The 15,829-nt window shown below is 43.7% G+C and overlaps 1 protein-coding gene across 3 annotated transcripts in view; it reads left to right on the top strand.

The window, feature by feature from the left end:
• The window catches only part of GAN (gigaxonin), a 60,135-nt gene that overhangs the window by 31,049 nt on the left and 13,257 nt on the right, over nucleotides 1-15,829 (top strand). For all 3 annotated transcript variants that reach the window (XM_082711042.1, XM_082711044.1, XM_082711043.1), the window contains 5 exons: nucleotides 3,445-3,557; nucleotides 4,534-4,683; nucleotides 5,547-5,683; nucleotides 5,920-6,051; nucleotides 15,718-15,827. In XM_082711042.1, the coding sequence (XP_082567168.1) occupies nucleotides 3,445-3,557; nucleotides 4,534-4,683; nucleotides 5,547-5,683; nucleotides 5,920-6,051; nucleotides 15,718-15,827 (642 nt within the window). The remainder of the gene's footprint in view (nucleotides 1-3,444; nucleotides 3,558-4,533; nucleotides 4,684-5,546; nucleotides 5,684-5,919; nucleotides 6,052-15,717; nucleotides 15,828-15,829) is intronic.

The following is a 15,829-nucleotide window of genomic DNA, read 5'->3' as shown; positions in this document are numbered from 1 at the left end:
CTACAGTAACTATGAAAAATAAAGGTGTTCTGTCAAAGCAGACATTTCGTGTGAGACTTTATAAAACAGTACTTAACATTAGCAATGGTTTAAGTTACTTTACTACAGAATGCGTGTTTCACTTGACCCCCACGAGTTTGAAAACAGCTCTACCTTATTCAAAGCTCTCACTCAAGGAGGTGATAGGAGAGGTTGTATTTGTGGCCTTCTGACTACTCCCTTTTCACCTTGCAACAGTCTTCCTGGAATCCTTCATACCGTATAGTCTTTGCTTGCCCACTAACATTACTTTAAAGAGTTTGAAAGGTATACCATCCCATTCCATATTATAGAAATGGCTAAAGCTATACTATAGTACAGAAATGGAATCATTTTTTGGGTTCCAAGATGGTTGAACCTATTGTCAATATAAGCAGCGAATGCAGTAGTGGAGCTGACAGGATGTGTCTGATTTTCTTGCTCTCTCTTCTCAGAATTAGCTTCCTTACATTTCCTTCCCTTAATATGTACACCTATTCAAAATTTTCACACACGCACACCTGCCACAACGTTTCCTATATCACAGATTTTCTGAGATTTCCTAGAGGGGTCGGTACTTCGGAAACATTGAACAATGAGGATGGGGTCGTGTCTGGTTGTACTGAGCAAAGCTGTGACATGATTGAGTGGTTCCTATTTGTCCAGCCAGTACTGTGTTTCTTCTTTCCCTGCCTTTTTTTTTTTTTTAATTGATGGATTTTGGGGGGTGGGGGGCGGTCATTCACTTTGTGTCCTCTCTTCCAGGTTAGAAGTTACATTCTTTGTCTATATTCCTTTGAAAGTCATCATAGATACCCTAGCCTGTATTCTCAAGTTATAAAAGCCCAAGTGCATTTCTACTGTTTCGCAGTCTTGCAGTATTAAAATATATGACTGTTTATGAATAAGTATCTACATATAAATGAGTTCGATTCATCTGTTTTGAACACACACACACACACACACACACACGGAGAGAGAGGGAAAGTGTGTAGATTTATCCACATATTCACCACTTTCTTTGTTTTTCCTTCTTACTCCTCAGACCTTCCATCTAGGATTATTTGCCTTCTCTGAGGTCCATCCTTTTTTTTTTTTTTAAAGATTTTATTTATTTATTTGACAGAGATCACAAGTAGGCAGAGAGGCAGGTAGAGAGAGAGGAGGAAGCAGGCTCCCTGCTGAGCAGAGAGCCCGATGCGGGGCTCGATCCCAGGACCCTGGGATCATGACCTGAGCCGAAGGCAGAGGCTTTAACCCACTGAGCCACCCAGGTGCCCCTGAGGTCCATTCTTTTGAATTTCCTTTGTTGTGGGTCTACTGGGAGCAAACATTGATTTCTTTGTCTAACAATGTCATTGTTTTGCCTTCATTCTTAAAGGATGCTTGTACTGGATATAGAATTTTAGGGCATCTTGACTCTGTGGCTTGGTCTTTCCTCAGATCTGGAAAATTCTTACTCATTTTTACATCTTCAGGTATTGCCTCTGTTCCATTGTCCTCTTTCCCCTGCTTTTTTTGGAAGTCCGATTAAACATCGCTACACCTTTTGCTCTGTCCTTAGCCTCCTACCTCTGCTTTGTTTTGTTTTCCATGTTTTTGCCTCTCTGTGTGTTGCCCTCTTTATGATTTCTTTTGATTTACCCTCCGCTTAATGAGTTCTCTCTTTAACTGTGACAGATCTGCCATTAAACCCATCTATTAATCTTTTCAAATTTTATGTTTTTATTATTTATTTATTTATTTATTTTTAAAGATTTAATTTATTTATTTGACAGACAGATCACAAGTAGGCAGAGAGGCAGGCAGAGAGAGAGGAGGAAGCAGGCTCCCCGCTGAGCAGAGAGCCCAATGCGGGGCTCGATCCCAGGACCCTGAGATCATGACCTGAGCCAAAGGCAGAGGCTTTAACCCACTGAGCCACCCAGGCGCCACTATGTTTTTATTTTCTTATTTTATTCCTAGAGATTCTCTTTAAATCTTTTGCAGATCTGCTGTGTCTCTTCTACAGTCCCCTTTTTCTAAGAGTTCTCTTAAACTTTATCCTTCAGGAGGCACCTGGGTGGCTCAGTTGGTTAAGTGTCTGCCTTTGGCTCGGGTCATGATCCCAGGGGCCTGGGATTGAGCTCCACCTTGGGCTTCCTGCTCAGTGAGAAGCCTGCTTCTCCATCTCCCTTGGACCCTACTCCACGCTCAAGCTCGCTCGCTCGCTCGTTTTCTGTCACACTCAGATAAATAAATAAAATCTTCGTAAAAAATTTGTCATTCCATTTTTAAACATAGTAGGCATTGTCATTTTATCATCTTTCTGGAGAGTCCAATATGTGAAATTTAGTCTCTGTAAGACTAATTTCTATTGTCAGTTCTTCACGGAGTCTAGTTTCTTTGTCCGACTATCTTTGGTTGGGTGGTGATCATTTTAGTAAGAATTAATTGTAGGAATAATTTGATGCTTTAAAATTTTAGAATATTAGAATCTAAAGATTAGATAAGGATATTTTCTTCCATACAAGTTTTACATTTGTTTCTTCCAGTTGCCTATAAGCACTGCACATTTGGAATTGAATTGCTGTAAATCAAACCCAAACCTTGAGATCTCCTAGACAAGTGAGGAGATTTAAATCTGGTTTCTGGTTCTGGTTAAACTTTGGAGAGGCTCCCCTGCCAGAAGTCATACTTCCTGTGGGCCTGGGGTTTTGATTTTTGTCCCTTCATGCCCTCAAAGCCATTATAAGAAAGTTTGGAAATTTCCCAGATTGGTGAATGCCCTCAAAGCAAAATGGTTTCTGTGGGTGGTGACCTCTCCAGATCCCCCTTTTCCTTTCAGCTTTGCCATATTGCCCTGTTGCCTTTTTCTCTTTTAAGATTATTTTATTTCAAAAATGTTTTGTCCAAAAGGACAAAATAAAACAAAAAAATTTTGTCCAGCAGTTTAGCTGTTTTGCACAAGAGTTGGTATGAATAACCTAATCCACCATTACCTGAAATAGGAAGTTCAACAGTGACTCTTAGATCCTGTATTGAACATGAACTGCACGGGTGCCCCCGGTCGGAGTGCTCCTGGGTCTTGAACGAGCAGATGTGGGCTGTGGATGAAAGGTTGTCTGGGAATCACAGGCGGATGAGGATAGATAGAGCTGCTTGGTGTCTGTGTAGGTGGTGCCAGTCTGGGCTGCACACTATAGGGTAGTGGGAATCCACTCAGATACTGAGTGATGTGAAATGGCCAAAGTGAGCCACAGATGTGAATTAGCCTCGCTCACCAAGGATCGAATGAATTGTGATGAAAACCTCAAATCTACTGTTGTCATTAGAGAAGTTACCTCCAGATACTGTCTCTACAGCTGTGCCATTTATACTCAGCAGGAGATGGGAATTGAAGACTGAAGTTTCAACTTTCTCGTGTGTCTCATTTGATTTTTACAGAGGGATTCTTGTTCGTATTTGGAGGCCAAGATGAAAATAAGCAGACCCTGAGTTCAGGAGAAAAATACGATCCAGATGCGAACACTTGGACGGCATTGCCACCAATGAATGAGGTAAAACGTTCTTTTTCATTTGTTCGGTAGAGTGTCTGTCTTCCCTTGAGCACTTTCATTTATTTTGCATCTGTGTGTATGTAAGGAGAGAGACGGTGACCCTGCCACACCCTGTGCTCACTGCCCTAGTGCCCACCATCCCAGCTTCTCTCTTGGTGTCTTCCTTTGGTCCATCAGACCTCCTCGTGTTTCCTCAAACCTACACACACTCTTGCTTTGGAACCTTTGCCAGATACCCTTGTGGCTTGTTCTCTGCTTCCACTGGTGTTTGTCCATGTGGCACTTTCCAGGGAGGCCTTCCCTCCTGCCCCTCAGCTCTTCTGTCTCCGCCCACTTACTTTCTCTTTGTATCACGTGATACCTTCTCAAATTCTGGATTTTTTTTAATTGTTCACACAAACTCCTTGATGGCTGGGGATTTTGTCTGGCTGCTGAGGGCTCCGTCTTTAGTACTAGAGCAGCACTGGGCACAGAGGGGACAGCAGGACGCTAAGCAAGTATTTGTTGACAAATCTCCCCTTAGGCTTCTGTCATTCTAGTTGGCCGTAGCAGGAGCCCGGCTTCCCCGTGCCTCTCCCAGGCTCTAAGGCAGAGCTCTTGCTAGGGTTCTTCCTTGTCTTTCCCACAGCAACTTGGAAGCACTTTAGCCCATTGCTAAACACAGTTTTATTGAACCAGAAGGTAATAGTTCTTGGTGTGAGCGATGGTGAGTACAAAATGGTGACTCCACCAGTGAATTTATCACGCATGTAATTCCCTTGTTTTGAATAACTCCTAGATTGGGTTCTGTCTCATGATAGAAAGGTGAGCTGCTCGGAAAATCATACATGTCTGAGAGAGATGGTTTTGAGCATCACACCTCTTTGCTGAGAGTCTGGAATGTGATGGTATCTGTAGTTTTTATTAAATGTGTGGATATCTGCTTTCAGTCTGGTGTTCGGCTTTTTATATAAAGAGATCTTTGATGTCTTTTCAGCCACGACATAATTTTGGTATTGTGGAGATAGACGGAATGCTGTACATTTTAGGGGGAGAGGACGGGGAGAAAGAGCTAATTTCCATGGAGTGTTACGACATTTATTCTAAAACCTGGACGAAGCAACCTGACCTGACCATGGTTAGAAAGGTGAGAACCATTCTTGTGATTACAGATTGGGTTTTAAAGTTAGCCTTTCTTCTTTTCCCACATCCACCTTTCACTACAATCGATAGTGTTGGAAGAGGGAAGGTCACAGACTTCTGTCACTTTTGGTGGCTTGCCTTCATTGCCATCAGCGCTACACCCAGACAGGAGACGGAGTGCGTGTGAGAGCTCGCCCTGACGGGGGCTCTGCGATGCACCGCTGTGCCCCCTCCTGTGCTTGACACACGCTTCGTGAGCACGCTAACCTAGGAAGCAGCCAGGTCTGCCAACCCTCTTGTCTTAATGATCAGGCAGGCCTAAGGAGGGACAGCCTGCAGGTAAGCACGGCCACTGCATCCAGAGTAGAGCGAAAACATGGCTTCCATTCGCCGTTCAGAGCACGGGCTGCCTTATTCCCATTTTCTGGGCTGGGAGAGAAGGGCTCTTCTTCACGCCGAAGCTTCCAGTCTTGTGCGTATTTACACCTTGGGTGCTGTGCTCCCACTCTCTATGCTGAACTCATTTGGAGCAGGAATTGAATGACATGTTGCTCGACAGAATCTCAATCTTGGAATCTTCAAAGAGTTGTGGAAGAATGGAGAGACTGGAAAGTTCCTTTAAAAATTCGGGTCATTTACATATCTCACTGAGCACAGTCACATCGGATGGAGTTAACAAACACTACGTGTACAGCTTCCTCCACTTGCTTTTAAAACCCTGTCTTCCTAATATTGGAAAATACCATAGTTCTACTATTAGAAATCAAATCCTTTCCCACACACCCTGTGGTGCTCTAGACTAAAGTGGGTACTTGTCTAACGTGAGTAGTAAGTGTTGCCTCCCCACCTCTTGCTTTCTCCTTCCAGATCGGCTGCTATGCAGCTATGAAAAAGAAAATCTATGCCATGGGTGGAGGGTCGTATGGAAAACTCTTTGAATCTGTGGAATGTTACGACCCAAGGACCCAGCAGTGGACTGCTATCTGTCCGCTGAAGGAGAGAAGGTACGAGAATGCGGGCATGGACCATGTAGGTGCCCTGTTTCTTTCAAATGAACCTTTCACTTGTCTTGGCATTTGGTTTCTATAAAAGTACATGAAAAATCCATTTCTGGAAAAGGAAGACCCACCTATTCATGGAACCCTGAACACTGCAGAGTTAAAACAAGCAGAAGAGGAGCTAGGGAATTGGGCCATGAGTTGTAAATCCAGTAGCTGATACGCTGTGTGTGGCCTTTCAGATTTGGAGCTGTGGCCTGTGGCGTGGCCATGGAGCTGTATGTGTTTGGGGGTGTCAGAAGTCGTGAGGACATGCAGGGGTCGAATGAGATGGTCACTTGCAAGTCCGAGTTCTACCATGACGAGTTTAAACGGTGAGTTTGAATGGTTTCACATAACTTGTGGAACTTTTCCTTTCTGCCTTCAGAGTCATGTCTTCAATTTGTTTTGTTTTGTTTTCAAGCTACTTGACTGAATTATCTTGTTTATTTGGGACATATGCCTAGTGCTTACTAGAGATTTTATCAGAGACTTCAGAAGTATTCGTAGCTTAAAACCGTAGAATGATGTTTCTGAAATCTATATCAGACCTTGATTGTTTGGTTGTTTAAAATCATTCATTAGCTCCCAATGGCTTTTAGGAGAAAATTTAAACTCCTTAACCTAGAGTGTGGCCTTCTGTGATATGGCCTCTCTCTATTCTTTCTGCTGTAGTCAACACAGACGCTTCACTTTAGTTACAGTGAGCAAAATTTTCTCCCTAAAACATGTTATTGATTATCTCAGCTCTGTGCTTTTATACTATTCCTTTTACCTAAAATTCCCTTTCAATATTTATCCAGTTAATACAGTCTCTTCCAAAACTGTACGTAATTATCACTGCCTAAAAAAAGCCTCCTCATACCTCCCAGTCCGGTTTAGGCTCCTCCATCTGTGATCCCATAACATTCAGGTCATGTCTCTTGCATTGTAATTGTTAACCATGAGATTCTTTTTTTTTTTTTTTTTTTGTAAGATTTTATTTATTTATTTGAGAGAGAGAGAGATCGTGAGAGATCATGCACAGGGGGGAGGGCCAGAGGGAGAAGCAGACTTCCCGCTAAGCAGGGAGCCTGCCGCAGAACTCCATCCCAGGACCCTGGGATCATGAACTGAACTGAAGGCAGACTCAACCAACTGAGACACCCAGGCGCCCTAACCATAAGATTCTTGAGGGCAAGGTTGGGCTCAGCTGTCCATGGATCTTAACTTCAGCATCGTAGCTGGCCTGGGTTAGATGCCCAATGGAAGGCTGAGTCGGTGAATGAAGTGTGGTGTCACAGAGTCTCAAAACATCTGTTTCACGTTGCTGTACTGGTCTGGTAGACTAGGCGCGCTTCTCCCAACCTCCTTCCCTCCTCTCCTCCCACACATTTTATTATGGTAACCACTAAACTGCACTATCTAAATCATAGAGGGAAATGGTCATGTGAAAATTCATCTTGTTACAGTAGTTCAGTCCTGTTACCAGAAGGGGGTGCCATAAGGCAACGTTTAATTTCATACTATTTTAGATTGGAACAAACAATGAGCAGCTACTGAGACTTTAGAGATACATACAAATGTTACCTAACTTTTAGTGTATTTCAAAGTGAGGATATTTGCATAGCCTTTCTCTCAATTGCAGGGGTAGACCCCCTTAGGAGAATTTATTAGACAAAGTATGAGAACAGTTTAGAGAATGTCTGCTATGGTGGGAGTGGGGCAGCATTTCAGACTTTTATCCATTTCTCTTCGTGGATTATTGTGGGGGTCACCATCCAAGGTGCAAAGTAGCTTGTTAATTCCTGCCCAAGTGACTCTCGAGACTGTCTGCTCAACTTCATTTATAAGCAGTGGTCAGTGTGTTTGGTCTCCGATAAAATACGGACCTGTGCCGTCTTCATAATGAGTTACTGCTTGGGCAGTGTGAGCTAGAGACTGCCACTTGTTTGGTGGGGCAATCAAGGCCACATATGTCTCACCCGTCCCTGTCCCTGTTTGTTGATAGGACTTAAATCTGGCTGCAGAGTTTCTCAGTTTGCCCTTGGTCTGCTATCAATTGCTAGAACTTTTCTATTTCTGTCAGGTTGTTTTATATTAATAGTTAATAAGCTTAAACGTAGGTGTAGTACTTGCTTTCAGTTCATAAGTATTAGACATAAGAATATGCCTCCTTCCTTGATATTTAAAAGCACTTCCAAATAAATTCATGGATCAGTAGTCTCCTTGTTTCTGAGCTGTCCAGTGTTACTTTTTTAAGGTAAGCTCTCGCAGCCCTGAGATCAAGAGTCTCATGTTCTACCAACGGAGCCAACCAGGAGCCCACCCACGTTAGTTTTTAAATAATAGAATGAGGAAAGCTTAATTTATTTCATCAATATAACTTATAGGGTTCTTACTTGTATGAGTGACTCTAGAGGCATACATAACTCTAAGTGCCTTGTACTAACTCATTTGTAAGCCATTCAGTCTTCAAAATAACCCTCTCAGTCCCTGTGTGCTCTTTTTAGTCCTCTTTTAAAACAAAACACAGAGAGGTGAAATAATGTGTTCAGAGACACACAGATAGCAAGTAGCAGAGCTAGAATTTGAACTTGGGCACACTGGCCCAGAGGCCACCTTTTCAGCCACCACTCTACATTGCATTAGAAATACAGGCTTCCCCGTAAAAATCTATAGGAAGAAAATAACATATAGCAGTAGTTTGTTTTTCAAAAGAGCAGATGTTTCCAAGTATGTTACATTTGCGTATTGTGGAAACTGTTGCCAGAGGACCAATCTGTATTAGATTGGAGACCATTTATTGTTTTTAAGTAATCTTTTGTCTTTCCTGCCTTTGTTCCCTATTTTTAGGTTAAAACTTTCCTGGAAAAATGCCATACCTTATTTTCTGTGTTTCTAATGAAAAGCAAAACTGTTTGAAGGAAAGCAAAGAAATTGCCATAAATTCTATCACGTCATAGTAACAACTTAATAATATTATCCAGAATGACGGGCAGCTCTGTTTCGATTCCCAGTGTCCCTGCTCTTCTAATACCAGCATCCTCGCAGTTACCGGCACTCAGTGAGGCTTATCCTGCTTCTCTCTCATCCTTCACATCTTACCGGTTGCCAAGTCTTGTCGTCTTTTGTAGACTCTGGAATATTTTCCAGATCACTCACCCTCGTTTCTCTGCTCCTGCCCTACCGTGTTCACTTCCTTGTGTGTGCAATGGCATTAGCCTTCTAACTAGTTTTCCCGTGCATTTGGTCTGTGTTTTTGAAAGATTAAGCTGACTTTGGTCATTTCGTTCTCCTGGTAATTCTTGGTATTTCCCCTTTGCTCACCAAACAAAGCTAACAGTATGTAGCCCGCTGCTGGGGTCCTCCATTGTCTGAGGTTGAGAAGTGTTCAGTCTTTCCTAGTCTCTTCCCTCCATGTCCTGCACTCCAGCTCCTTTCTTAATCCGTCCTGTGTCTGACTGCCTCCATGCACATGCTCAGCCTGGATGGCCCGCTTTTGTTTCTCTAGAACAGTCATGGTGACTGCTGAAATCAGGACCTGCCAGTTTCATCTTGTGGTCCCTGAATGTGTAATTGAGCAGACATGCTTGACAATGGGCAGAATCCCCATGTTGATTCTCTGGCCTGCGGGGTGGAGGGGTGTGGGCATTATGGTAGGAGAGGCTGCTTGGAAGTGTCTGTAACTTTCCTACCAAGACAGAAAGCAGTTCTACATCCTTGAGGAATTTATAGAAATTAGTGCCACCATCAAGAACTTTAAAAATGCAGGAATGGAGCTACCTTTCATATCCCCACTTAAGACATTTAGAAAAAGTAGAAAAGTCAGATGGATTTTGGAAAATGTCCATGTGCTTTCATAAACATAATTCAGTGGTTACACTGATCACAGATTTAGTCCTGAATGTAGTGTCTTTCTGCAAATATTGTATCTTTATGCAACACAGACTCTGGCCTTGGTCCACAGCTTTTGACCCCTGGTGCTTTTTCTTTGTACCAGTTTGCAGGGGCCATTAGAAGCAGTTTGCTTTTGCCTGTCAGGGCCAACAGGCCCCCTGCACTGTCTGGCTTCAGGGCTGTATCACTTCTGCTGTTTCCATATTTTAGTCCAGGAAGATCTTGATCACCTTGGTGTCCCATGAAAGCATCATGTCGGTCTACTCCATTGACAATGTGGTGTTTGGATTGACGGTTAGGAGTGCTACAAGTACTACAGACACCTTTGCAAGTCATGGGGAGCTGAACCTGCTCCTGACCACATCTGTTTCAGTCACGGCCCAGTCAAGAGACAGAAACCACACCGGTAATCTGAACAGAGAAAATGGAATTCACAAAATTATTTACTAGAAAGAGGTGGTTAACAATGAGTGCAGAAATAGCTACTGTAGGAAGTGCAGCTACTACTACCTTTTAGGGCTGAGGGCAATACCCTAAGAAGGGGCAAACTGGGAAGAGACCTCCCTGCCCTGCAAGGATATGGTGTGGCAACTGGGTTCAGGACGCTGCCTGTTGGGTGGCAGAAGACCTTGCTGAGGGCAGGCCCCTCTGGGTCCCCAGCACACTGCAGACAGCAGCCCTTCGGAAGGAGGAAAGCACACCAACCCTGGCAAAGAAGCCCTTTGTGCTGCCGAGCCTCGTAGTCCCTCCAGCGCCCTCTACTGGCAAAGCCCACCACTGCATTTACCTTTTCAAGGCGGTTCATTTTCTCCATTGTGTTTTCTGTTTCATTGGTTTCTGCTCTTGTCTATATTATTTCCTTCTTTTACCTTCTTTGGGTTTATCCTGCCCTCTGTTTGCCAGCTTCTTCAGGTAGAATTTTAGATCTCTTCATTTCTTTACTGAAACCTTCATCTTTTCATTATAAGCATGTTTCCCTTTCTTTTTTGAACATAGTTGTAGTGGCCACATTCAGGTCCCCAGCTGATGAATCTCCCGGCATTCAGTTATCTTGGAGCTGGCGTCTGTGTATGGTTTGTTACCTCGAGAATCGGTTCTCATTTTTCTGGCTTTTCTTTTGTTGAGTAATACGGGGTTGCACCCGAACATTGTGAATGGCGTGTTGTCGGGGACCCGAAGTCTCTTCCCATGCTTCAGTGTTGCACTGAGAGTTCTAGCAGGCCATGCCCCTGGCTCGGCTCCTGGCAGGCTGTCAGGCTTGCAGCGCACGGCAGCTCAAGCCTGTCTCCGGCTCTGTAAGCCAGTCTCAGTTACAAGCACTCATGGTTCGGGTCCGTCCAAGACCTGAGACCAGCACATGCATGTAAAATTGGGCATCCTTCTCTACGTCTCGTCTTTCTGAGACTTCCATCCGCTCTGGAGACTCTGGCTGCTCTGATTCTAGCGGCTACAAAGATGGCAGGTCTTCTCATGGGCTCTCTGCCCCCTGGAGCTGCCAGAGTCATGCCGCCTTTGGCCAAAGCTACCAAAGATCCAGAAACTCCTCCTCCTGGGTTGCTGGTTCTAGTTTTCCTTTCTTTCTCAAATCTGCCTGCTTTTGCTCAGTCTCCAGAGGCCTCAGGCACTTGTCTTTTGTATCTCACCCAGAGTTTGTAGCTGGAACTCTTATCCAGAGTTCCTCGCAGGGCGATCTGCTTGTTAAGGGAGGGCTTCTTTCTCCCCCGCCGGAAACAGAAACCTCACCAAAGCTCCCTTTGTCTTTACTTCTCCTCTCCAGCTGATTGCCCCCCGCCCTGTGCCATCTCTCCTTGCCTGTCTTTCCCTCCTACACTGCTCTTGCTGAAACTCGCTGCTCCAAGCCAGGCTATAGTCTGAAGTCTCCTTCCTTGCTAATTCTAAGTGACCAGAGGACTCATCCTGGTAGTCCCAAGTCCTGAGAAGTCTGTGTTTGAAAACATTGTAACTAAAGGCATACTGTTCCTTCCTCCATTACAAAAGCGACTGCCACTTAGTGACGTCCCCTAGGTGCTGGGTGCTATGTGATGTAATATACAGTGGCCGCTTCCTTCCATCCCTGCAAGTCCTTGGATGTTAGTGGTGGTGTTTGGCCTCCCCACTTCACAGATGATGGTTAGCTAAATTGTCCAAGGTCAACGAGGTGATAGATGGCAGAGAAAGAAGGCAAAACCATAGGCCTTTTATACCTGTTTAAAAAAAAAAACCAAAAACTGCAGCTAAAGACATGTTGTAATTCAGTTTTTTGTGTTAGTTTCATTTCATTCAAAGCTTCAGCGTCATATGAAATAGATCATCTAGGATTGTTTTTCTGGAACTCAGGAACTCTGAGTCATTGATCTGCTTTGGAACAAATTTGGTAGATCATCTACATAGCCTGATTTCTTGAGCTTTGTTTAATTATTCCCGGGAAGAATAATGTGAGATTCTCAGCTCTACAAAATTATGCCAAAATATTGTTGTATTCTGATACGCCTTTCAGTAAACAGTCTAGTTGTAGATGCTCATTTAGAAGTGGCAGTAACTCTGATGAGCATACGCATGGCCCCATCATGGATTTGCCTAGAAGAGCTGTGTGCCTCTGCACAGGGGTTGGGCCTGGGTGTAGGGTTCAGCAGCAGACAAGGCGTGGGACACTCTCATCAGCTTTGTTTGATTCAGAACCTGGGAAGAATTTAAATGTTAAGGTTTAGATATTTGTGTTTAGCCCTGAAGACATAAAATGTGAATAAGCCAGTTACAGTTTGATATTTTCAAACATTTTCTTTCAAAGGCCTCTTCAAGTCCCTATTTTCACTTTTCAATGATAGTTCTGGAATGTTTCCCTTCCCCTATTTCTTAGAGTCATTTTGACACCAGCAGCCAAACTGTATTCCCAGTTCCAGCAAACTGCTGGATACCAGTCAGCATTCAGATGGAATGTGACTCAGAAGTTGAGTGAAGGTGTTTCAAATATGGAAGCTGTACCTTAGCTGTGTTCTGAGTCTTTATGTGATCTCGAATCATTTTGCTTCCATGTTTCTTAGAATTCAAAATATGGAAGTTGCTACTTTATAACAATCTGGCAAGAGTTCTTTGAAATCAAAGTGCTGTGCTTAATAAGAGAGTTTCACATTTATATTTAACAGCCAGTTGATTCGGGTCTAAGCCGCTGGCTTCTTGGACACTTGATGGCAGAGTTAGAGATACAGGAATAACGCCCACATGCTGTCTGCTCCAATACCGAGTGTAGACCTGGACACTGGTAGTTCTGGAGGATTTAGATACATTCCAGAGTCTGAGATGGCTGCTATACCCCAGCTGTGTTGTTAGCTGTTAAAAGGAAATTGGTCCAGTTACCTTAGGTGAACATTAATTACAAAGCAGAATCTACGGTTGTTAAGGTTGTTTTTTTAAACAAAAACCACTTTAATTTTGGAATAATTTTACACTTAATTTTACACTTTTAATTTTACACTTTTACACTTAAAAGTTGCAAAAATAAAATCCCGATTAAGCCATTCACCCAACTTTTCTTTGTGTTAACATCTTATGTAACCATAGTGCCAACATCAAAACCAAGGTATTTATGTTGGTACAGTATTAATAAGTAAACTATAGTCTTTTTATTTTTTAAAGATTTATTTATTTGACAGAGAAAGACACAGTGAGAGAGAGAACACAGCAGAAGGGAGAGGGAGAAGCAGACTCCCTGATGCGGGGCTCGATCCCAGGACTCTGGGATCATGACCTGAGCCAAAGGCAGACACTTAACGACTGAGCCACCCAAGTGCCCCTAGTCTTTACTCCAATTACACCAGCTCGTCCACTCAGCTCTCTTTTCCCTTTGCTCTGAAATGCCTTGCGGGATCCCAAAACACACTGTGTTGTGTTTCTTTAGTCTTTTTTTTTTTTTTTTTAAGATTTTATTTCTTTATTTATTTGACAGAGAGAGAGATCACAAGTAGGCAGAGAGGCAGGCGGAGGAGGTGAAGGAGGGGGAAGCAGATCTTTGCTGAGCAGAGAGCCTGATGCGGGGCTCGATCCCAGGACCTTGAGATCATGACCTGAGCCGAAGGCAGAGGCTTAACCCACTGAACCACCCAGGCGCCCCTCTTTAGTCTTTTTTAACCTGTGATGTTCCCTTGGTCTTTCCCTGCCTTTCATGACCACGATATTCTTGAAGATAATGGGTGTATGTATCTCTTCATTTGGATTTGTCTGACGATTTCTCATGATCAGGCTGAGGTTGGGCATTTTTGGCAGGAACACCACCGAGGTGATGCACGCCGTTGAGGAGGACGTGCTGTCTCCATGTCTTAGTACTGGTGACACTAACGTTGATTACCTGGTTAAGGTGGGGTCTCTCGGGTTCCGCCACCATAACATATAGCATTGCCGTTCTTTCCTTTTACTTTACAAAAATCCTGGAAGCGATCATTGAGAATATGCACCATTTCTTCTCAAACTTTGACCACTAATTAAGCACCCATCGGTGGACCCACGCTGCAGTCCCTATAACTGTGGTGGTTTCCTGATGCTAGTCTATCTCCCTCATTCTGTCTGCATTTGTTAACTGGAATTCTGTAAAGAAAAGACCTGTCCCTTCTCCCTGTTTAGTTTTTTGATGTATTCAGTTACTTACTCGTATCAGTATAGACTCAGGAATATTTATTTTATTCTGTGAGTTTTAAATCCAGTACTCTCATTATTTATTTTGTTGCTCAGTTGTTCCAACTTTGGCCATTGGGAACACCTTCCTATTAGCTCCGTGTCCCTTGGACACACCACCCTTCTGTAAGCACTTCCTGTCTGGCAGCATAAGATGCTTCAGACGCCTCTCGTGTTCTCTCTCACAGCGGGGGAATCAGCCACCTCTTTGTGGAGCCCTGGATCCTTTTTGGGCTTATTAAATTGATTTTCAGCAGAAGTGCCAAGGCAATTTAGTGAGGGAAAAAACATCTCTTCAGCAAATGATGCTAGAGTGACTAGATATCTGTGTGGAGGACCAGTGAACTTCTGCCTTATACCATACCCAAAATGCAACTTGAAATGCATTGTAAGACCTGAACATAAAAGCCGAAACTATGAAATCTCCAGTAAAAAGTATAGGGAGGAAAACCTTTGCAACCTTGGGATAGGCAGGGATTTCCTAGAAGGACACAGAAAGCAAGAACTGTTTAAAAAACAAAACAACAGCAACAACAGCAACAAAAACTGGAACTTGTCAAAATTAAAAACTGTTCTTTGGAAGGCTCCACTAAGAAAATGAGAAGATAATTGGTAAGCTGAGGAAAGTATTCATGATATATGTATCTAACAAAGGACTGGTATAAAAAGACAAAGAATCTTACAGTTCAGTGGGAAGACAAAACCCCAATTTGAAAAATGAGCAACTCTTTGAGCAGACGTTTCACAAAAGAAGACAGATGCAGTGGCCAGGGAGCGCACACGGAGTCATGGCCAGGGAGCGCACACGGAGTCCGCCGGCCTCCCTCTTCTCAGCCCACACCACTAACACGGCCACAGTCAGAAACACCGTCAGGAGTGAGAGCAGGAGGTGATGCCAAGCGGTTGGAATTCCCAGATGCTGCTAATCGGAAGGCAGAATGGCACAGCCCTTTGGAAAACAGTGCAGCATTTTATTATCCGGTGGAATATACGTTAAACCATATAACCAGTCACTTCCGTGACATGATATCCACCAAGACGATTCACTCTCCAGTGCCCACAACAGCTTTATTCACCATAACCAGACACTGGCAATTCCCCAGATGAACATGGGCAGGTGTGCAGATAAACAAATTCTAGTCTCTCCGTGTCATGGAATACCACTTAAAAAGAAACAGATTAACGATGCAAGCAACTGTGTAGATGAATCCCAGGAACATGGTGCTGAGCAAAAGAAGCAGGTTGAAAAGTGCTTGCTCTTTATGTTTCAGTACAGGTGACATTCTAGCACAGGCCAGACTAGTATCCAGAGGGGCAGGAAGGAACTCAGCAGTTACCTGGGTTGAGCTGAACTGGCACGGTGCCTAGTACTGTTGGCTCACCGAGTTTTGTCAGCTTCCTAGACCTTGCGGTCGTCCTCTTGACATCCTTGGTTTTGCCCGTGTGTTCGCTTGCAGATGGATCTATCTTAACGACCAGAACTTGTGCATCCCCGCCAGCTCCTCTTTTGTGTACGGAGCTGTACCCATAGGAGCCAGTATTTATGTTATCGGAGACCTCGATACAGGT

Source organism: Mustela nivalis (genome assembly GCF_964662115.1).
Source record: "Mustela nivalis genome assembly, chromosome: 18".
NCBI classification, from domain to species: Eukaryota; Metazoa; Chordata; class Mammalia; order Carnivora; family Mustelidae; genus Mustela; species Mustela nivalis.
Note: the sequence above shows the minus strand (reverse complement) of the source record. Positions and strands in the feature narration are given on the sequence as shown.